The 23642-nt window shown below is 47.4% G+C and overlaps 1 protein-coding gene across 3 annotated transcripts in view; it reads left to right on the top strand.

Annotated features, from left to right (window-relative positions):
• LOC120023646 (ral GTPase-activating protein subunit alpha-2-like) overlaps window positions 1–23642 on the top strand; it is a 155096-nt gene that overhangs the window by 47925 nt on the left and 83529 nt on the right. For all 3 annotated transcript variants that reach the window (XM_038967694.1, XM_038967695.1, XM_038967696.1), the window contains exons 4-15: window positions 10019–10076; window positions 11216–11259; window positions 11386–11566; window positions 12073–12188; window positions 12392–12530; window positions 13382–13587; window positions 15917–16159; window positions 16554–16733; window positions 17215–17349; window positions 17467–17615; window positions 20600–20711; window positions 20971–21208. In XM_038967694.1, coding sequence (XP_038823622.1) covers window positions 10019–10076; window positions 11216–11259; window positions 11386–11566; window positions 12073–12188; window positions 12392–12530; window positions 13382–13587; window positions 15917–16159; window positions 16554–16733; window positions 17215–17349; window positions 17467–17615; window positions 20600–20711; window positions 20971–21208 — 1801 coding nt within the window. The remainder of the gene's footprint in view (window positions 1–10018; window positions 10077–11215; window positions 11260–11385; window positions 11567–12072; window positions 12189–12391; window positions 12531–13381; window positions 13588–15916; window positions 16160–16553; window positions 16734–17214; window positions 17350–17466; window positions 17616–20599; window positions 20712–20970; window positions 21209–23642) is intronic.

The raw sequence follows: 23642 nt of genomic DNA, 5'->3' as shown, positions 1-23642 counted from the left end.
GTCCTTTCAGTGGAAATGGAGTCTCTGTGTGAGGGGAGTGTTCTTCTCACTGTGTCGACAGAGGTCATTCTAGCAGGGCAGGACAGAGGAAGAGGAGCCCAGGGCTGAGGTCTGGACATGGGCCCACTGGTCTCTGTGTGAGATCGAGGTTAAACGGTGTCAGCAGGCCATATACTCTACTCCAGGGACGGGTAACTGGCAGCCACTGTGGCCCCTCATGATGAGTTCAGATTTTTTGTGGCCCCCACTCCAATCAAAGTTACCTGTCCCTTCTCTACTCTGTCAGAGAGCTACCCAGGCATCTTCAACGTATTATAATTTTACATAAAATGTATCATCATATGTGGACTGCATTTGGCTTGTTATTCGCAAACTTACTGGTGTGAGGTGCAGAACATGCTATATATATATATATATATATTGTGCTTTATTGGCATGCTGGTATTGCAGGTGTACGCGGTATCCTGTGTTATTGACGGTCAGCTGCTTACAGTCTTTCTCCTGTATTGACTGTTGAGTGAGAACGTCACGAACGGAGTTCAAACTGTATTTGTGATACCTGACTTTCACCTGACTGAACTTCTCTCTCCGTACATTTTGAAACCTGGGCTCCAGTCAAGCTGACATCCAACCCGGTATTGACAGGAAGTGCTCTCTGTCTGTTCATGTGGCATGGAGCTAGGCTTCAGTCTGGCTTTCTCTGCCTCCCTCCACAGCATGAGAAGTCTGTCTCCCTCCACACGCGCCCAGTCATATGGCCTCAGATTCCACATGCCTTTAAAAAATATTTCTAGGTTATCCTTTGAAAAAGAACTAAAATTGAAAGCAGCTTAACCCAAGTGTGTTCCCCTTTAGCCCCGTGTGCTTTTACAGTGTGCCGAGAAGATAAGCTCACTGAGTGGTGTGTACAGTACCGATACGAACAGCTTTGATCCTCAACTGACACACTGTGTTCCCTTCTCTCTGAGCTGCTAGATTGGACATGTTGGATCGGATGTGGCTGTTTATAACAATACGGACTTGATATACCAGGTCTATCTGCGAGCGTACGCCTGGCACTAATGGGTGTTGCTTTGTGTTCGGCCACCAAAGAAAGCATTCACTTTACAGTGTAAGGGGATAGATTGTACAGTAGAAAAGGCCTGGAAATAAGTTCCTAGAAGAAGGTTTTGAAGGTGTGCACAGGTTTATTTCCTTCTGTTCTCAAGGGAGGGCATGTGCCTGTTGTCGGGCCCTTCTGTGCTGTGTCTTTGTACTCTTACTTTTGGATCAGATTCAAATTGCCGACATCTTGTGCTGTGAACTGCAATGCCCCTAGTACTGTAGCAGGTCTGTATCATCAGTTTTAGTTAGGCTCGTCAATCAACCATAAAGTCATCCGCAGACAGCACAGAGGTGGGTGTGTGACTGGATGGCTGCAAGGATAAAGCCATTAGTGACTCCACCACGCTTTGTGACACACTTTTTAATTTGGTTTGACAGACGGGCCAAGAATAAAGAATCTCTCTGCCTTCAATAACCCACTTCATGAATTCATCCCTGTAAGTCTCCAGATACCTCACTAAAGGTAGCAAGCTCCTAGCTCCAGTTGTCTCAGCTCTCCAAGGAACGATGAGAAACTAGGCTACAGATTCCCCATCCGTCAAACTAAGACCCCATCTCTGGGCCTGCTTGACGTGTCCCCAGTGTGTTATTGTTTTTGACCTGGCTGTGCTGTGGAGATGACCTTACTGTCACCGTGGTTCGGTATGTGAGCCCCCTTTCTGAGGGTGGTTGGGGAGGGGTCATCCTCTGTGTAGCAGGGGTAATGGGTCTTTCTGTTCTCCCTCAACCCAGCACCCCCACCCCCTGCCGTCGTCACCCGCCACCTCCCTGCTCTCTCTCTGTGTGGTGGCATTGTCAGGGGCAGCTTGCGCTGTTACACTGGCGTGTAGTGTGTGTGTATGGTTACACCACGGTATGATGAGGCGCAGAGAGCCTGTGTACTGCTCTTCATGCCACAGACACAGAATGTCATAGCATACCTGTACGTCTGCCCTTCAATACACCTCCTAACACACACAGTTAAAGAGTTCAGTAACCAGCCTAATCAATACCTGCCCCTGACAATACCGAACCGATGTCCGTGCCGTCCCTTATTCAGTCCATGTTTTGGACAACCTATTAGTGCTACAGTCAAATGCCTGTTTTCTCTTGAATGATCTCACTCACTGATCTAATGCACAACAAAAACGGACTGAGTCCTCTCAGCCAGACGCATCACATTAACCGCGTATCACACGTTCAAAGGCAACCATTAGAGGAGATGTCGCAGCGTGACATAAAAGCTGAGGACAGAGGGCTGCTAGCCTGCACTACACGCTGCATGTTTGCTAAGTCATGCTGTGAATACCACCTCTGTTGAACTTGATCGACCCTGGCTGCCTCCCATGGAACACTTGCCTGCCTTCACTCTCAGATTGGCAGTGGGCATAACGGCTGCTTTCTCCTAGCCCTGGCCTGCCTCTCCCCATCACTTCCTCACTTTCCTCTGTGTCTTCACTGCCAAGAGGGAGCAGGCTTTGGCTAGGCCACTACAGCGGACACTACACGCTAGAATAGGTACACACTGGCTGCACAGTATCTGCCCCTAGCCTACAAGTGGGCTAATCAGTCAATGACAACGTTCTTGCAGTAGTTCATATGTCGAGGCCACACTGGATGTAGATGCTTTAGGTTGTGTGTGTGCACACCTTGATACACACAGGAAACTTGATACACACAGGAAACTGTTGAGCCTGTAAAACCCAGCAGCGTTGCAGTTCTTGACGCACTCAAAGTGGTGCGCCTGGCACCTACTACCATACCCCGTTCAGAGGCACTTCAATCTTTTGTCTTGCCCATTCACCCTCTGAATGGCACGCATACACAGTCCACGGCTTGTCTCAAGGCTTACAAATGATTCTTTAACCTATCTCCTCCCCTTATTCTACACTGATTTGAAGTGGATTTAACATGTGACATCAATAGGGGATCATAGCTTTCACCTGGTCAGTCTGTGTCATGGAAAGAAGAGGTGTTCATTAATGTTTTGTACAGTCAGTGTAGATACAGAACATCAGCATCGGCATCAGTCTTCACACTTCTCAATTAATTACAGATTATTTCCTGCTGTACCGACAAATTGCAGCACATTTGAGTAGGTGGATGAGGAACAGTTGTGAAACGCTGTGGAAGACCGGCACTAATTACAGCAAGTGTATGTAGGTGGAAGTCATGGAACATCGCTCTAGACCTCTGGCGTCATTGTCACAAGACGGGAGCTCTGTGGTCACATGACAGGACTCCCAGACCCACTGACACATGGTTATTTACCCTCCCTCATGGCAGAGGTCCTGTCCACTGAACCGTCACATCATTGGAAATTCGTGAGAGGCACACACAAAAAGTAAGTTATTTTTGTGTGCAGTACACAAGTTTGTATACAGTGCATTTCAATCACAGATAAAGACTGTTTTGTTGATCTCGGGGTTGTGAGATTGGCTGTGGCCCTGTGGTTCTGACCATGTTAGGGGTTGTGAGACTGGCTGTGGTTCTGACCATGTTAGGGGTTGTGAGACTGGCTGTGGCCCTGTGGTTCTGACCATGTTAGGGGTTGTGAGACTGGCTGTGGCCCTGTGGTTCTGACCATGTTAGGGGTTGTGAGACTGGCTGTGGCCCTGTGGTTCTGACCAGGTTAGGGGTTGTGAGATTGGCTGTGGCCCTGTGGTTCTGACCATGTTAGGGGTTGTGGTACTGGCAGTGGTTCTGACCATGTTAGGGGTTGTGAGATTGGCTGTGGACCTGTGGTTCTGACCAGGTTAGGGGTTGTGAGATTGGCTGTGGACCTGTGGTTCTGACCAGGTTAGGGGTTGTGGTACTGGCTGTGGCCCTGTGGTTCTGACCAGGTTAGGGGTTGTGAGATTGGCTGTGGCCCTGTGGTTCTGACCAGGTTAGGGGTTGTGGTACTGGCTGTGGCCCTGTGGTTCTGACCAGGTTAGGGGTTGTGAGATTGGCTGTGGCCCTGTGGTTCTGACCAGGTTAGGGGTTGTGAGATTGGCTGTGGCCCTGTGGTTCTGACCAGGTTAGGGGTTGTGAGATTGGCTGTGGCCCTGTGGTTCTGACCAGGTTAGGGGTTGTGGTACTGGCTGTGGCCCTGTGGTTCTGATCAGGTTAGGGGTTGTGTGACTGGCAGTGGTTCTGACCATGTTAGGGGTTGTGAGATTGGCTGTGGCCCTGTGGTTCTGACCAGGTTAGGGGTTGTGTGACTGGCAGTGTTTCTGACCATGTTAGGGGTTGTGAGGCTGGCTGTGGTTCTGACCAGGTTAGGGGTTGTGAGACTGGCTGTGGCCCTGTGGTTCTGACCAGGTTAGGGGTTGTGAGACTGGCTGTGGTTCTGACCATGTTAGGGGTTGTGGGACTGGCTGTGGTTCTGACCAGGTTAGGGGTTGTGAGATTGGCTGTGGTTCTGACCAGGTTAGGGGTTGTGAGATTGGCTGTGTCCCTGTGGTTCTGACCAGGTTAGGGGTTGTGGTACTGGCTGTGGTTCTGATCATGTTAGGGGTTGTGGGACTGGCTGTGGTTCTGACCAGGTTAGGGGTTGTGAGATTGGCTGTGGCCCTGTGGTTCTGACCAGGTTAGGGGTTGTGAGATTGGCTGTGGCCCTGTGGTTCTGACCAGGTTAGGGGTTGTGAGATTGGCTGTGGCCCTGTGGTTCTGACCAGGTTAGGGGTTGTGAGATTGGCTGTGGCCCTGTGGTTCTGATCATGTTAGGGGTTGTGAGACTGGCTGTGGTTCTGACCAGGTTAGGGGTTGTGAGACTGGCTGTGGCTCTGACCAGGTTAGGGGTTGTGAGACTGGCTGTGGCCCTGTGGTGCTGACCAGGTTAGGGGTTGTGAGACTGGCTGTGGTTCTGACCAGGTTAGGGGTTGTGAGACTGGCTGTGGTTCTGACCAGGTTAGGGGTTGTGAGACTGGCTGTGGTTCTGACCAGGTTAGGGGTTGTGAGACTGGCTGTGGTTCTGACCAGGTTAGGGGTTGTGAGACTGGCTGTGGTTCTGACCAGGTTAGGGGTTGTGAGACTGGCTGTAGCTCTGACCAGGTTAGGGGTTGTGAGATTGGCTGTGGCCCTGTGGTGCTGACCAGGTTAGGGGTTGTGAGATTGGCTGTGGCCCTGTGGTTCTGACCAGGTTAGGGGTTGTGAGACTGGCTGTGGTTCTGACCAGGTTAGGGGTTGTGAGACTGGCTGTGGCCCTGTGGTTCTGACCAGGTTAGGGGTTGAGAGACTGGCTGTGGTTCTGACCAGGTTAGGGGTTGTGAGACTGGCTGTTGCCCTGTGGTTCTGACCAGGTTAGGGGTTGTGAGACTGGCTGTGGTTCTGACCAGTTTAGGGGTTGTGAGACTGGCTGTGGCCCTGTGGTTCTGACCAGGTTAGGCGTTGTGAGACTGGCTGTGGTTCTGACCAGGTTAGGGGTTGTGAGACTGGCTGTGGTTCTGACCAGGTTAGGGGTTGTGAGACTGGCTGTGGTTCTGACCAGGTTAGGGGTTGTGAGACTGGCTGTGGTTCTGACCAGGTTAGGGGTTGTGAGACTGGCTGTGGCCCTGTGGTTCTGACCAGGTTAGGGGTTGTGAGACTGGCTGTGGTTCTGACCAGGTTAGATGTTGTGAGACTGGCTGTGGCCCTGTGGTTCTGTAACCAGGGGACGTCCGAGTGAAGTGTGTGTGCTTCCCCAGTATCTGGGCTGCGACCTGACTCTGAGCCTAGCCATCCGTCACCCAGCCCCTGACTCACCTCTCTGAGCCCAGCCATCCGTCACCCAGCCCCTGACTCACCACTCTGAGCCCAGCCATCCGTTACCCAGCCCCTGACTCACCTCTCTGAGCCCAGCCATCCGTCACCCAGCCCCTGACTCACCTCTCTGAGCCCAGCCATCTGTCACCCAGCCCGACTCACCACTCTGAGCCCAGGCATCCGTCACCCAGCCCCTGACTCACCTCTCTGAGCCCAGCCATCCGTCACCCAGGCCCTGACTCACCTCTCTGAGCCCAGCCATCCGTCACCCAGGCCCTGACTCACCTCTCTGAGCCCAGCCATCCGTCACCCAGGCCCTGACTCACCTCTCTGAGCCCAGCCATCCGTCACCCAGGCCCTGACTCACCTCTCTGAGCCCAGCCATCCGTCACCCAGGCCCTGACTCACCTCTCTGAGCCCAGCCATCCGTCACCCAGGCCCTGATTCACCTCTCTGAGCCCAGCCATCCGTTACCCAGGCCCTGACTCACCTCTCTGAGCCCAGCCATCCGTCACCCAGGCCCTGACTCACCTCTCTGAGCCCAGCCATCCGTCACCCAACTGGGAAAGCCCCAGTCTGTCCAGAATACACTTCAATAGGGTGGTGGTCAGAGGGTTTTTAATATACCTTATTTGATGCAACAAATATGCCTTTGGGTAAAGGAGAGCAGATAGAAATGGAGAGCTCTGTGAGCTAAATTGATGTTACTTTTCTCCACTATTTCTGGATATCAGCCAGTGACTGAACACTGTGGTTTTCTGTGTGTAGACCCTTGGGACTCAGGCCAGCCTACTCTCCAGTCAGTGCTGTAGTAGAGAGACAGGACGGTAATCATGTTATGAAGGAAAGAGGACATGGAGGAGAGGAACGCGCTCGATTTACACAGCTCTCATGATTTACTGTGCTTGTCTCTGCCGTCGCTCACGGGGGCAGACGATTGGCCGTGATTGATGTCAGTTTACCCGCTCGCTGCAGAGCCGAACCATTAAAATGCAGGGTATGTAAATGTGAATGTTCCAAGTAGGTCATGAATAAAATAATGTCAACCTGTATCGTGGCTGCCCGTCAATGCCTCTCCTCTGTGTCTCTGGGTTAATGGCCTCATCTTCCCCTTCGTCCGCATCAAGGGTGGAAGAGCTCAATGGCTTTTTATTGGCTTGTTTTCTACTAGCCAATATCCTTCAGGAGAATGTACATGGAGCCATTGTGTTTTCCTCCTCTCCGGTTTGGATTAGGATTGTCAGATCTTCCGCAGGAGACTTCTGGTGCAAGTATCAATGCTTTTTTACAAGCGTTGGAGCTTGCAAAGCCAATGGTCGTGGGTTCGATTCCCGCCGGGGCCACCCATATGTCAAAAGGTATGCACGCATTGACTGTAAGTGTAAGTGTCTGCCAAATAGCATAAATGTAAGCCTTCACCTGACCATACTAGAGAGTTTAGATTTGTCATTTGATGCATTGCTGTCGAGTAGTAGTCTAGGCCTTCGTTTTGTAGGTTGCTATTATTGTCTAAACTTCTGGGTATCTATTAGGCAACCGTCACTGGGTTGATTTGCCTACTCCGCCTCACTGGCAGTGGGTTGAACTTGTACTCACCGGCCCTGTCAAAAACAAATCCTAGCTGATCATTAAAAGTTATTTTTAAGACCTGCTATGAAACGTAAGGGTCAGCAAATTCCGCTTGCTTTGACTTTGACAAAAGTGGAATATGTGACTACTGATCGGACTGGTAATCATTAGCTTGAGGAAGAGCTACAGTGTATTGTTGCTGCCACCTACTGGTCAGTAGTATGAAGCCGTTTCACGAATGCCCTTTTGGTTATATGTGTGCGACATTGCATGTCTGATAAGCTTGTTACGACCAAATTTAGATATCGCTCAAGCAAGAACTCCGTTTGATAGGCTACTTAACCAATCCGATCAGAACCATATTAGGCCTACTTCTATTTGATAGGCTATAGGCTGTCATCAGTTGAGCTCAGTATCTACTTCTACAAACGGCTCGTGATTAGGTTTCCATGTAAATGAGTAATCCACTGTTTACACTGTGGGGGTTGGCCTGGAAACATTTTCAGTTTTTCACTGTATGACCGGACATTTTACTGTCACATATTATTTCACCCAGGCCTCCAGGCCTAGTGATCTACTTAACTGTCCTACACAGTTGGAGTTACTCCAACATTTTCAATGCAGGTTCATGCAACAGTTGAATAAATGACAGTGAACTGTGACCCTGCTCTATTTGCCTGCTGTGGCTCTCTGGGCTGTGATGGTCACATGCCTGCCATGCCATTCACTCCCAACTCCACTGTGACTGACTGTGCTATAGAAACTAATGTCTCTGGCTCATATATGGCTGGTTTAAGAATGTTTCCTCATGTTTTCTGGAAAGTAAGCTCAGTCTTAACATGAGTTGAAACTCCACCGAATCCTGTTGCCTTATTCACCAACTTTTCTCATTGTTGCGTCAAAACAAGAATGAGAGACTCCACAGGTGCGGTGTTACATCCTACCAAAGTGAAGCTTAAATCAGTGGGTACAATGACAAAAACAAAGTCTTCAAAGTTCTCCTGAGCCTGTCTGTGAGCGCTGGAAAGCCCTTGTGGAACACCTCTGGTAGAAGTGTATTCTGAGTCATGTACGCCCTGTGGCTGGAAACCTAAGTACGGATCATGTAAATGTGGTTGGAGTTGGACGCGTCCCTCCGTAATACCCCATCTTTATGCCTGGAGTACGTCTCCAGATTAGAGTAACTCAGTCAGCCCGCTCTGCTCAGCCCCTTTGTCAGTCTCACAGAGCTTCATATCAGCCAGTAAAGTCCCATTGTTGCGGCTGCCATTCCCACCGCCGCGGGGAGTCTCCCCGCTTCTGCTCCAGCATTCCCTGCCTTCCCCTGGACGAAGGGTGGGTGTTACAGACACACACACCACCCTCCCTCTCTGGAAACCACACAGGCTTAGACTGACCCCCCACTGTTTTACCACCTAGAGTAATGTGTCTGCATCTCCAAGGAGAGCATCAGTGCTGGGAGCTGGGCATGTCTAATCCCAGCCGGGATCAATAGAAAGGTGCAATAGAGAAGGACATGTATCATCACGCTCTGGATCAGAGAGGAGTCAACCAGGACACAGGGACACCAGGAGTGATGGCTGTCTGTCAGATTTCTGTTTCTATCACTGAGAAGAATAGGGATTTAGACGGAGAGTGGAGTAGACACGAGGAGAGATGCACAACGAGAGAGAGGTAGAGGGGAGAAATACAGAGCGGGGGGAGGTGTTTATAAACCGAGATGTGCTGTACTCGAAACATGAGATGAGTTTTGGAAGCCATAATGTGGCATGGCTGCTCTCCTCTTGGCTACTGATCCAGGATATGGTCTCTCTCGCTCTTTCTCCGTGCTCTGCATGTGTGGACTCTTCCTTCAGTCTCTCTATTTGTCAAGACTCACTACAAATTCAGTTTGCATGTATAGCTACTGCTGGTGAGGACTTAATGTTCAGAGGCCTCTCTCTCTCTCTGTGTCTCTCTCTCTCTCTCTCTCTCTCTCTCTCTCTCTCTCTCTCTCTCTCTCTCTCTCTCTCTCTCTCTCTCTCTCAGAGCTTTATCATGCAGGCCAGGGTAGGGTTGCTCTACCAAGTGGTTCATCAATTACCCACAATCCACTGGTCATTATCGGACCAGCCGCCACACACTGCACATTCCACAGTGGTGTCCTCTCTTCTCATCCCCCCTGTCTCTTTTTTATCCCCCCAGAGGGACCCAGTTAACCCCTCCCTCAGTGGAGGAGTAATTATAGCCTGCTGAAAGGTCACACGCTCTAATTGAGTTGTAAATTCCATGGTTGGCGAGGTGATGACATTTCCAGCGTTGTCCCGTGTCACCGGGGCCACCCCTATAGCAGGCCAGAGACACACACGGAGGAGGAGGAACGGAGAGCAGTGACTACTGGTTGACTGACAAGGCTGCTATGCTTTTTTTAAGTGGTCTCTGTTTAGGATGTATGGCTGAGCAGCTTAGCAACATGGCCCTGTCTAGTGTGTGGTGTGCAAAAGTGAGTTGTTTAAAGCCTATCGAGTACATTTTTGCTGTCCTCTCTCCATCTGTGATCAGGTTTCTCTGCTCTGTCTCTGTGTTCTGATTTGTCTGTTCGGAGAAAGACACTTCAGGCATTTGTGCTAATATTTTACACGTCCCTTCCCATCTTCTCCAGAAAATTCTGCAACTTCTACCAGAACGAATCTACAGTCGATGGCAGTTCCACAGTATAGGTATGTACCAATGAATCAGCTGTTTCTAAGTTGGTACTCACTCTACCCTCCTTGAATAGGCCTACAGTGGTAATATTTGCATTCTTCCGCATGGGTACATTAGTCAAAGGTCTGTCCCCTCCTGTGTTACTACAACCACCGAAATAAACCACGGAAGTATAGATTATCGGCACAACCACGCTTTAACAGTTTGTGTGAGAAGAAAATAATTAGTCACGGAAGGAGAGGTAAATGAAAAATGCAAATGAGAGCTTCATTTAAAATGCAAATTGGTAATTGAATTATGCGTCGCTCGGTTTCATCCTCGCAAGCAGCGATAACCTCAATTATAATCTTCTGTTTGTCAGCCGTTTCCCTAAAGCGATGAGGCAGAGATCGTCGCCGCGGATCAACCCCTGGGGCTTATTGCTCCCACTAGGGAGGCTCATCTTCCCTCGGCAGTCCCCAAACACGCTCCCTAGTCCACAAAATACCAGCTAAAACCTGTCCCTCCTTCCCTAGCCTCATCCTTAAGGAGTCACCTCACCTAGACAACTGTTGCCTATCATTGACCCTGCTGCCCAAAGTAGGTAGAGGACAAAACTCATTAGCAACACGGACAAGGAACGTCGTAAGCTGTATAGAAAGACAGAGCCCAGTGATGTCTTTTTAGGGTCCCCTCCACTAGAGAAACAAGCATTTACAGACCGTCACCTGGTGGAAAATGTATCTCGGTCTCTCCTTATGTCTCATTTCCAATCTCTTGGAGCCTAGGAGTTGGGATTGGAAGCAATTTATTCTTCATTTTTTTTCAACGCATTGATTTAACCTGATGAGTGGAGAAGCAGGCATTTAGCAATCAGAGCAATGTCTCATTTGATTACCGCAGACCTGATTGGCTTCATAACTGCACGCCAGGCAATTGATGTTCATTTTCATCAGGAGAATGAGCAGCCTTCCCTCCCTGACTGGTTTATCACCACCCCCAAGGTCAATATTTACTGATGGAACAGACCGACGTGCTTGTCTCTGTGTTAAGTGTAACTATGTGCAGAGAGTAGTGTGTTGTATCTCTAGTACACATCAGGTGGAAGGCATATCTCTTTTGTTGGTGTCAGGGTTGTCCTCTGTTCGTCATGCTTTCTCGCTTTCTGTTGCAGGTTCTATTCTGAAAAAGCTTTTGCACACTGGAAACTCGTTCAAGGTGAGACTTGTTTTGCGTTTTCTAACACAAACTTGCACATGTTACTCCCACGTGACTGTGAAGGAGACGGAGCAGTCTGATCCTGTTCCGTGTACAGTAACCTGTCCTCTGTCCTCCTGCATGCAGATCAGATGTGAGGGAATTCGTCTGTTCCTGCTGTGGCTGCAGGCCCTGCAGAATAACTGTGCAGAGGAGCAGTTCCTCATCTTTGCCTGTCTGGTGCCAGGCTTCCCTGCCGTGCCCTCCACCAGAGGACCCTGTACCCTGGATACCATCATCTACAACCCTTTCTCCAACCCGCCCGATGGTGAGACCCCTCAATGTCTCTCACTCACATTTGTTTTACTATTGTTGTCGGGACCAAGCGATTGATTTCCATTCAACATCCTATTTTCCTTAACCCTAACCTTAACCCATAACCCTAACACCTAAGCCTAAAATAGCTTTTTTCCTTGAGGGGACCAGCAAAATGTCCCCAGTTGTCCTGAATTTTCCTTGTTTTACTATCCTTGACTTTTTGTCCCCACAAGGATAGTAAAACCACACACACACGCTCAGCACACCCCAAGGCTCTCCATGCTCCGTCTTCTGGTCCCCTGTCCTTACAGTTGAATGTGTCTCAGTTTGCTGTTCAGACCTGTTTCAGTGCCATCTGGAAGTTGTGCAATTTGAGCTGGGGCAGCTGACTGTGATTGTCTGGGTCCTGGGCAACTACACTGATTATTTCATGAAATGGGCTGCTGGAGTGAGATGAAGGCCGTCCTCACTCCTCATTCCCTCTCTCGCTCTGTTTCTCTCTCTCTGGCTCAACAGCCAAGGTGGTGCCTGAGGAAATTACCCCGCTGGTGCCAGCTGTGCCAGGGGAGAAGCTGGCAGACGACCAGACCTGCTACATCCTCCAAACCCTGCTCAAGTTTATGGTTGTCCAGGTGAGGCTCCTGCTACAATATTGTCCTTCCTAGACAACACTGGATCACTCTGTGGCCTTGGTCGAATACTTTCAAAATGCATAATCTCATCAAATGAGGCCATTCCTTCCTGTAAAAACAAAGTAATGTATCCAGTACCAAGCTTGTATTGGGCCTATTGTCTGGCTGTGTTGTGACTCAGTCTGCCTCTTTGTGTCTGAAAGGCATCCAGTTTAGAGTGGAAGAACAAAGACAACCAGGACACCGGCTTCAGGTTTCTCTTCAGTCTGTTCAAGAAGTACTACCTTCCTCACCTCTTCCCCTCCTTCACCAAGCTCACCAACCTTTACAAGCCGCTTTTAGGTAGGGGTGTGGGTGTGGGTGAGTCTGTGCATGTGGGGTTGTATTCCCTTTTTCCTAAGAGCAGTCTTTTTTTTATACTGTTATGTCACCGTGGGTCAATTTGCAAAAACTCAAGGGCTTACTCCATTTGAGATTCTGAATGTGCAGCTTGACTCTCTAACACACTCCTGGTAGCTTTTTACATTTTTTTTTTTAAAGTGGCATGCAAATTGGGTATTAGCTACTCTCCTGAGAAGCAGCTTTGGATAAATGATTTTTTTTTTTTGGAGGGGAAGTGTAATATCATGCTCCTCTATTAAACCAGGCAAGTCAGAAGTTCTAATTTATAATTGCAGCAACAGGCGTTTGCCAAGTCAAAAACTTGACCCAAAAGCTAATTACTACAGTCGATGCACACAGATTCCTGAGGCCAGGCAATTTAGACATCTTGTCATGAACTTGATGTTTTCCTCCATTTCCCCTGTTCTAATGATCTACTCTCTGTCTGAGAGGGAATGTCTATTTTTAGCTAATTGCCAGTCAATTCAAAGGTATTCAACCCATGTTTAAATGAGGTTTCATGAATTATAGAAATTAAAATCCTTTGAAACATTAACCTGGTTCCACGAGGCTGTGGTTCACTAATCATCAGGGTTGTTCAGGTCAGTTACTTTGTCGGCTGAATTAAATATTTTCATATAATGGCCAGTAACAGCAAAAAAAACTGATGTTGACTGAAAGAGCAGTGTATTTAGATCTAGTGTAATTTCCTTATCTTTCTCTAACTCCCACTGTGTCTTTCACCTGCTGTATATATCACCCTTGTTTCCCTCTCTGTGTCTCTGACCCTTCCCTCTCCCTACCTCCCCCAGACCTCCCCCACCACAGACCAAAGCCTCTGTATGTCCCAGTGACCCGTAACAACGAGAGCACGTTCTGTACGAGAGACCAGTACCTGGCTCCCCGTGTAGCCTTCATCACCTGGCTGGTCACCTTCTTCCTGGAGAAGAAGTATGTCAGCACCGCCACCCCCAGCGCCAAGAACGGGACTAACGAGGTCATCCCCAAACTCATCCAGGTAGGCCCGATGTCAAGCATGCTAGTAGATACTAGAGGTTGACCAATTATGATTTTTCAACGCCGATACCGATTATTTGGCCGATTTAAAATATAAAATAAAAAATGTATTTGTGATAATGACAATTACAACAATACTGAATGAACACTTATTTTAACTTAATATAATACATCAATAACATTAATTTAGCCTCAAATAAATAATGAAACATGTAAAATTTGGTTTAAATAATGCAAAAAAAGTGTTGGAGAAGAAAGTAAAAGTGCAGTATGTGCCATGTAAGAAAGCTAACGTTTAAGTTCCTTGCTCAGAACATGAGAACATGTGAAAGCTGGTGGTTCCTTTTAACATGAGTCTTCAATATTCCCAGGTAAGAAGTTTTAGGTTGTAGTTATTATAGGACTATTTCTCTCTATACGATTTGTATTTCATATACCTTTGACTATTGGATGTTCTTATAGGCACTTTAGTATTGCCAGTGTAACAGTATAGCTTCCGTCCCTCTCCTCGCTCTTACCTGGGCTCGAACCAGGAACACATCGACAACAGCCACCCTCGAAGCAGCGTTACCCATGCAGAGCAAGGGGAACAACTACTCCAAGTCTCAGAGCGAGTAACGTTTGAAACGCTATTAGCGCGCACCCCGCTAACTAGCTAGCCATTTCACATCGGTTACACCAGCCTAATCTCGGGAGTTGATAGGCTTGAAGCACAGCGAAGAGCTTCTGGCAAAACGCAGGAAAGTGCTGTTTGAATGAATGCTTACGAGCGTGCTGGTGCCTACCATCGCTCAGTCAGACTGCTCTATCAAATCATAGACTTAATTATAACATAATAACACACAGAAATACGAGCCTTAGGTCATTAATATGGTCGAATCCGGAAACTATCATCTCGAAAACAAAACATTTATTATTTCAGTGAAATACGGAACCGTTCCGTATTTTATCTAACGGGTGGCATCCATAAGTCTAAATATTCCTGTTACATTGCACAACCTTCAATGTTATGTCATAATTACGTAAAATTCTGGCAAATTATTTCGCAACGAGCCAGGCTGCCCAAACTGTTGCATATACCCTGACTCTGCGTGCAATGAACGCAAGAGAAGTGACACAATTTCACCTGGTTAATATTTCCTGCTAACCTGGATTTATTTTAGCTAAATATGCAGGTTTAAAAATATATACTTCTGTGTATTGATTTTAAGAAAGGCATTGATGTTTATGGTTAGGTACAGTCGTGCAACGATTGTGCTTTTATTCGCAAATGCGCTTTTGTTAAATCATCCCCCGTTTGGCGAAGTTGGCTGTCTTTGTTAGGAAGAAATAGTCTTCACACAGTTCGCAACGAGCCAGGCGGCCCAAACTGCTGCATATACCCTGACTCTGTTACAAGAGAAGTGACACAAAGAAATTCATGTTAGCAGGCAATATTAACTAAATATGCAGGTTTAAAAATACATACTTGTGTATTGATTTTAAGAAAGGCATTGATGTTTATTGTTACGTATCTTTTTTGCGAATGCGCACCTCATCGATTATATGCAACGCAGGACACGCTAGATAAACTAGTAATATCATCAACCATGTGTAGTTAACTAGTGATTATGATTGATTGATTGTTTTTTATAAGATAAGTTTAATGCTAGCTAGCAACTTACCTTGGCTTCTTACTGCATTCGCGTAACAGGCAGGCTCCTCGTGGAGTGCAATGAGAGGCAGGTGGTTAGAGCGTTGGACTAGTTAACCGTAAGGTTGCAAGATTGAATCCCCGAGCTGACATGGTAAAAATCTGTCGTTCTGCCCCTGAATGAGGCAGTTAACCCACCGTTCCTAGGCCGTCATTGAAAATAAGAATGTGTTCTTAACTGACTTGCCTAGTTAAATAAAGGTGTAATTTCTTCTCATAACAATTTCCGATTTGTTATGAAAACTTGAAATCGGCCCTATTTAATCGGCCATTCCGATTAATCGGTCAACCTCTAGTAGATACCTATAGACTTCCAGTCACTGCGCTAACGCTAGTTAGCATTGGCTCGCGAAACTACCTCTAACTTCCTTCATACTGGACGCAGAGACATACAAATGGTATCCACAAGTTCATCTGACTCTAGGGAAGTTGATAAAGTATCCCTTTAATGCAGGTAGAATTGAATGGTCAATTCCAAGGCGAGGTTTATTTTAATAAATAAATAATGAATAATTTTATTCAACCAACAGTTAATGCTGTGTTTGTCTTGGTCTTTATAATTTATACTGGAACCCAGCCCTATACCCTCTCGCTGGTACCCTGTCCAACCCGCTGCCTGTGCTGTGTGTGTGTTCAGACTGTCACTGCAGGCAGTAGCAGTCAGGAGAAGGATAAAGACCGTGGTGGCGAGGGGGAGCCCAACGGCCCCACAGAGCCAGAGAAGAGCCACTCTAACAGTAGCACGCTGTCTGACCGGCGCCCCAGCGACTCCAGCCTGTGCAGCATCGACGAGGAGCACCGCAGCGTCTACGACATGGTGCACGCCATCCTACTCTCCACACGGGACAACATCAACTTCGTCAACGAGGTCTTTCACCAGGTACAGCCCACAGAGAGATGATGACAAAGTGTTTCCAAGTGACTCAATGAGAGTATAAACTAGGCTTTTCCTCTGCAGGAGCAGTTTTAGTTGTGAAGCTGATTTCCTTTGGTACCCCGCTAGCTTTGGAACATGATGCTGAGTAGGAAACCATCTTATCTGTTGTGTGCTGCCCTCTAGTGCAAAGACACTATCACTACATCAAAGCAATCCTCTTCGCTGGAGCAAATTCAATAATTCGAGTTAATTCAAGTTAAATGTCCTTACCACATCTGCTTCGTGCCATTTAGCAAACACCTTATTAGGATCCTGAAAATACATTTATTCATTATCCAACGTCCATTATCCTATTTTCTCTTGCATTATACTGTGTAATATCTGTCTGTATCTCCAGGCCTTCCTGTTGCCCTCCTGTGAGGCGTCAGCGACCCGGAAGGTGATCAAGGTGTACAGGAAGTGGATCCTGCAGGAGAAGCCAGGCTTCATGACGGAGCCGGAGAAGAGCAGACAGGCCGAGGTGGAGGAGAACCCAGAGCAGCTGCTCATCACTGAGACCGATAGCACACACACACAGGTAATGACAGTGATACACAGACAAACACACACAGGGCGGAAGGTAGCCTAGTGGTTAGAGCGTTGGGCCATTAACGTAAAGGTCGCTAGTTCAAATCCACGAGCCGACAAGGTGAACAATCTGTCAATGAGCAAGGCACTTAACCCTAATTGGTCCAAGGATCACCTTTGATAATGGCTGACCCTGGCTGTGACCCCACTCTCTGAAGGTGTTTGCAAAAAACACATTTCTGCTCTTTGGGATATACAAAAAACACCTTCTGCACATTGGGATATACAAAAAACACCTTCTGCACATTGGGATATACAAAAAAACACATTTCCATTTCACACGTGTATAAAACACAAATATAAACACTAACCTAATTACTACACACAGACACACACATACAGCAAAGTTAGTGGATGCACAGACTAAAATTAACTCTGAACACTCAATTTCATACTCGCCACGCTGACTGGACGGTCGTGTCCTCCTGCAGGCGTTGGAAAGTCATGGTCACAAGCGCTCGTCCAGTTGGGGCAGAACATACTCCTTCAGCAGTGCCATCAGCCGGGGCTGTCTCACTGAGGAACAGAACAGAGATATCAAGGCTGGCATCCAGCCCACCCTGCAGGTATGTACGTGCAAGCGCGTTTTGGCTTTTGAAACGCTTTTGTTGTTGTTGTGCGTGTCCAGATGTATCTCGTAAACCCCTGACCGTAGTTTTATCTCCTTGCTCTACCCCCCCCAGGTGTTCCTGACCAACTCGGCCAACGTGTTTCTGCTGGAGCCGTGCCAGGACGTGGCCAAACTACTAGACAACCAGGTGGAGGTGTGCAAAGGGGTGCTGAGCATCTACCGACACGTGATCATGGAGCACGCCATGAACACACAGACATGGTACGTCAGTCAGCACCTCATCAACGTACATACTGATATACACTAAACATTATCAATAAAACGTCACAATAGCGTTCAGTTTGGCTGCTGGGGCCCCCGGTGGGGGGCAAGGAGATCCCCATCTACACTAAATCCATTGACCACTACGTGCTGTTTTCAAGAATAATTACAACTATTTGATTGTAATATCTCCTCTTGAAGAGCCTAGTCAAAACTACACATTTCTGATTATTCCACATTTAGCTCTATCATCAGTTATATAGTAAACATCAATTGATCATGTATTTTCAGATGCGTGAGGGTAGCCAAACGGTTGTGAGGGTAGCCAGAACCGTTTGGCTACCCATTTGTAGCTCGCTAGCAGAAGCAATGTGTCATTTAGCTTGCTTTAGCAGAGATTAGGCTTTTGGAAAGAGCTTGACATCGTCCTGGTAAAGTTGTCCATCGGACTACTGTCATCACCCTAAATCAAACAATATTTAGATATAGTCATCTAGTTTATCCCCTGAAAGTTAGCTTGATTGACGTGGTCTGTTATTAGCTAGCCAATTTGACGTGGTCCGTCAATCAATGTAGCCTATCATGTTTGTCAGCAGCAATCGTGACTAAACACTATTTTTATTTTATTTATTTTTTTAAATAAATTTTACCCCCTTTACGCCCCAATTTCATGGTATCCAATTGTTAGTAATTACTATCTTGTCTCATCACTACAACTCCCGTACGGGCTCGGGAGAGACGAAGGTCGAAAGCCATGCGTCCTCCGAAACACAACCCAACCAAGCCGCACTGCTTCTTAACACAGCGCGCCTCCAACCCGGAAGCCAGCCGCACCAATGTGTCGGAGGACCTGGCTACCTTGGTTAGCGCGCACTGCGCCCGGCCCGCCACAGGAGTCGCTGGAGCGCGATGAGACAAGGATATCCCTACCGGCCAAACCCTCCCTAACCCGGACGACGCTAGGCCAATTGTGCGTCGCCCCACGGATCTCCCGGTCGCGGCCGGCTGCGACAGAGCCTGGGCGCAAACCCAGAGTCTCTGGTGGCACAGCTAGCGCTGCGATGCAGTGCCCTAGACCACTGCGCCACCCGGGAGGCCGACTAAACACTATTTAAAAACAATGTTGAAAAAGGAATAATGTTAGGCCTACCAAGCGAAGTTAGCTATGTCGGTTGGAGGAAAAGTACATACTTCTACATAGCGGTCTACTTACCGCTATGTTAAGCCAACTGTACAAAGTTTCTACCGGTAGCTGCTGCTTGACAGGCAGATCCCACAAAGGATGGGACAATTAACCTAAACCACTCACACTTGTCAGGTATAGCTCACTTTTTATTTTACGGCACTCAAATATCCAATTAATGGTGGCCAATATTTTGAGATATCGTGAGGCTACCCTCCAGGTTTTTCACAATTTCTAAACAGGTTTTTAGGAATTTTTGCTAATTTCTTAAAAATAACTGACCCTTTACAGACCCTTTACTCAGTACTTTGTTGAAGCACCTTTGGGAGCGATTACAGACTTGTGTCTTCTTGGGTATAACGCTACAAGCTTAACACACCTGTATTTGGGGAGTTTCTCCCATTCTTCTCTGCAGATCCTCTCAAGCTCTGTCAGGTTGGATGGGGAGCGCCGCTGCACAGCTATTATCAGGTCTCTCCAGAGATCTTTGATCGTGTTCAAAGTCGGGCTCTGGCTGGGCCACTCAAGGACATTCAGAGACTTGTCCCGAAGCCACTGCTGCGTTGTCTTGGCTGTGTGCTTAGGGTTGTTGTCCTGTTGGAAGATGAAACTTTGCCCCAGTTTGAGGTCCTAAGCGCTCTAGAGCAAGTTTTCATCAAGCATCTCTGTACTTGGCTCCGTTCATCTTTCCCTCGATCCTGACTCTAGTCTCCCAGTCCCTGCTGCTGAAAAACATCCCCACAGCATGATGCTGCCACCACCATGCTTCACCGTAGGGATGTTGCCAGGTTTCCTCGAGACATGACGCTTGGCATTCAGGCCAAAGAGTTCAATCTTGGTGTCATCAGACCATAGAACCTTGTTTCTCATGGTCTGAGTCCTTTAGGTGCCTTTTGGCAAACTCCAAGGGGCTGTCATGTGCCTTTTACTGAGGAATGGCTTCCGTCTGACCACTCTACCATAAAGGCCTGTTTGGTGGAGTGCTGCAGAGATAGTTGTCCTTCTCGAAGATTGTTCCATCTCCTCAGAGAAACTCTGGAGCCATGTCAGAGTGACTATCGGGTTCTTGGTCACCTCCCTGACCAAGGCCCTTCTCCCCCGATTGCTCAGTTTGGCCGGGCGGCCAGCTCTAGGAAGTGTGTTGGTGGTTCCAAACTTCTTCCATTTAAGAATGATGGAGGCCACTGTGTTCTTGGGGATCTTCAACTTCGACCAATTACTACGACCTCATGACTTGGTTTTTGCTCTGACATGCACTGTCAACTGTGGGACCTTTTTATATAGACAGGTGTGTGCCTTTCCAAATCATGTCCAATCAATTGAATTTACCACAGGTGGACTCCAATCAAGTTGTAGAAACATCTCAAGGATGATCAATGGAAACAGGATGCACCTGAGCTCAATTTCGAGTCTCATAGCAAAAGGTCTGAATACTTATGTAAATAAGGTATTTCTGTTTTTTATTTGTATAAATTTGCTAAAAATTCGAAGCACCTGTTTTCACTTTGTCATTATGGGGTATTGTGTGTAGATAGATGAGGAATAAAAAATAATTTAATACATTTTAGAACAAGTCATATAATGTAACAAAATGTGGAAAAAGGGGTCTGAATACTTTCCGAATGCACTGTATATACTGTTTGTGTACACCCACTGGTTTAAATAGGAAAACAAATTCTAAACCATGCGGTTGCTTTTACCTGAAGGACAGACCTGGACAATTCCACTGTGTTATATGATCATCTACTGATACACAATGATGGACTAATTATATCTTCTGGTGTGTGTCTGGTGTGTGTAGGGAGCAGATGCTACAGGTGCTGCTGAGGATCACTGAGTCGGTGATGAAGAGGCCTCAGGAGAACCAAAGAAAAGACATCTTTGCTGAGAGCCTGGCTGCCATCCTTTTCCGGGTCAGTCAGCCTGGGGATCATATAGCCTCTCTTACTGTTACAGAGTTGTTCTGATACCTCTGTTAGAGGAAGTCCAGCTAAGCTCCTGGAAATGGTTGTTGCCCATGATGTTAATATAATGTGGAAACAATGTTACAGCTCTAATGGCTTGTTAGTGTTTTGATTACAAGCCAATAAGAACCAGCTGCCTGCCTATGGTGATTAATGAGATGTTCTGTTTCATCCTCCTGTCTTTGTGCCCCTGTACATCCTCCCCCAGACGATCATCGTGGCGTGGGTACGGGCCAACCTGTGTGTGTTCATCTCTCGGGAGCTGTGGGACGAGCTGCTGTCTGTGCTGTCGTCTCTGACAGGCTGGGAGGAGCTGGTGACCGAGTGGGCCAGCATCATGGATTCTCTGACCGCGGTCCTGGCCCGCTCCGTTTACGGACTGGACATGAGCAACCTGCCCCTGGACAAACTCAGCGAACAGAAGGAGAAGAAACAGAGGGGACGGGGTGAGGAGGCAGGGGAGAGAGAGGGGGGTGGAGGCAGGGCTCTAAAGTGCAACCCTTTTGGTCGCGAATGCTCCTTAATATTTTAATATGGAAGCACCATTGCGCCTAGAAAACAAATCTGCCATATAACAATTATTATAATGGTTAGGCGTAGCTGTATTGCTGTTTAGGAGTTCCCTAGAGGAAACGCACAGATTCGTGACCGTGGTGTTTGCACCATTACTACAGAGAAAGCCACTTGTCTCTAGCCCAAACCATTCCAAAGTTGTGATCCATATCACCGCCTCTAGGTTTTTTTCTCTTCTATCGCGCATTGGCGTCGCAGCGGGATGCATTTCCATTGGCGGGCCGTATTTTTTACATCCATAAACCACGTCGTGGGACGTGCTAAAACGATTCTAAAACAGCTTGTTCAGTTATGTTACCTCATTATCTAGCTAGCTAACAACCTGGTAACTTTACCATTACATCCAAACATTTAGCGGAACAGAAACAATGGAAAAGGGATAGCTTAGGAAATGTTGCTTTTTAAACCATGTAGAAACCTAATATTCCACAAATTACTTTGTAATTTCAATGACAGGTATTTGTATCAACATTTTAGCTTTTATAATAAACAATTGGCTTTATAGGCTTGTTCATTTCTAGGGCACAACATAAACTCAGCAAAAAAAGAAGGACCCTGTCTTTCAAAGATAATGCGTAAAAATCCAAATAACTTCACAGATCTTCATTGTAAAGGGTTTAAACACTGTTTCCCATGCTTGTTCAATGAACCATAAACAATTAAATAACATGCACCTGTGGAACGGTCGTTAAGACATTAACAGCTTACAGACGCTAGGCAATTAAGGTCACAGTTATGAAAACTTAGGACACTAAAGAGGCCTTTCTACTGACTCTGAAAAACACCAAATGAAAGATGCCTAGGGTCCCTGCTCATCTGCGTGAATGTGCCTTAGGCATGCTGCAAGGAGGCATGAGGACTGCAGATGTGGCCAGGGCAATAAATTGCAATGTCCGTACTGGGAGACGCCTAAGACAGCGTTACAGGGAGACAGGATGGACAGCTGATCGTCCTCGCAGTGGCAGACCACGTGTAACAACACCTGCACAGGATCGGTACATCCGAACATCACACCTGCGGGACAGGTACAGGATGGCAACATCAACTGCCCGAGTTACACCAGGAACGCACAATCCCTCCATCAGTGCTCACACGGTCCGCAATAGGCTGAGAGAGGCTGGACTGAGGGCTTGTAGGCCTGTTGTAAGGCAGGTCCTCACCAGACATCACCGGCAACAACGTCGCCTATGGGCACCAACCTACCATCGCTGGACCAGACAGGACTGGCAAAAAGTCCTCTTCACTGATGAGTCGCGGTTTTGTCTCACCAGGGGTGATGGTCGGATTCGCGTTTATGGTCGAAGGAATGAGCGTTACACCGAGGCCTGTACTCTGGAGCGGGATCGATTTGGAGGTGGAGGGTCCGTCATGGTCTGGGGCAGTGTGTCACAGCACCATTGGACTGAGCTTGTTGTCATTGCAGGCAATCTCAACGCTGTGCGTTACAGGGAAGACATCCTCCTCCTTCATGTTGTACCCTTCCTGCAGACTCATCCTGACATGACCCTCCAGCATGCCAATGCCACCAGCCATACTGCTCGTTCTGTGTGTGATTTCCTGCAAGACAGGAATGTCATTGTTCTGCCATGGCCAGCGAAGAGCCCGGATCTCAATCCCATTGAGCATGTCTGGGACCTGTTGGATCGGAGGGTGAGGGCTCCCAGAAATGTCTGGGAACTTGCAGGTGCCTTGGTGGAAGAGTGGGGTAACATCTCACAACAAGAACTGGCAAATCTGGTGCAGTCCATGAGAAGGCGATGCACTGCAGTACGTAATGTAGCTGGTGGCCACTCCAGATACTGACTGTTACTTTTGATTCTGACCCCCCCCCCCCCCCCCCCCCCCCCCCCCCCTTTTGTTCATGGACACATTTTTCCATTTATGTTAGTCACATGTCTGTGGAACTTGTTCAGTTTATGTCTCAGTTGTTGAATCTTGTTATGTTCATACAAATATTTACACATGTTAAGTTTGCTGAAAATAAACGCAGTTGACAGTGAGAGGACGTTTCTTTTTTGCTGAGTTTCGCTAGCACCAATACAACCAGCCTGAAAACCATGACCAGTAGAAACTGCAGTCATTTTCATTATTCTTAGCAATGATTTAGGAATCCTTGTGAGTAAGTATTATCTAGATTGCCACTTGTTGTTCGCCTATTGAAATTGAACTTCAGTTTGCCTTCAAATAAAAGTGTCATTGACAATGATGCAAATGAATACAAATAGTTGAATTATGCTGAAGGCTAACTGAAAATAAACGCAGTTGACAGTGAGAGGACGTTTCTTTTTTTGTTGAGTTTAGCTAGAA

Source organism: Salvelinus namaycush, chromosome 28 (assembly GCF_016432855.1).
Source record: "Salvelinus namaycush isolate Seneca chromosome 28, SaNama_1.0, whole genome shotgun sequence".
Taxonomy (NCBI): domain Eukaryota; kingdom Metazoa; phylum Chordata; class Actinopteri; order Salmoniformes; family Salmonidae; genus Salvelinus; species Salvelinus namaycush.
This window is presented reverse-complemented; position numbering and strand designations above follow the sequence as displayed.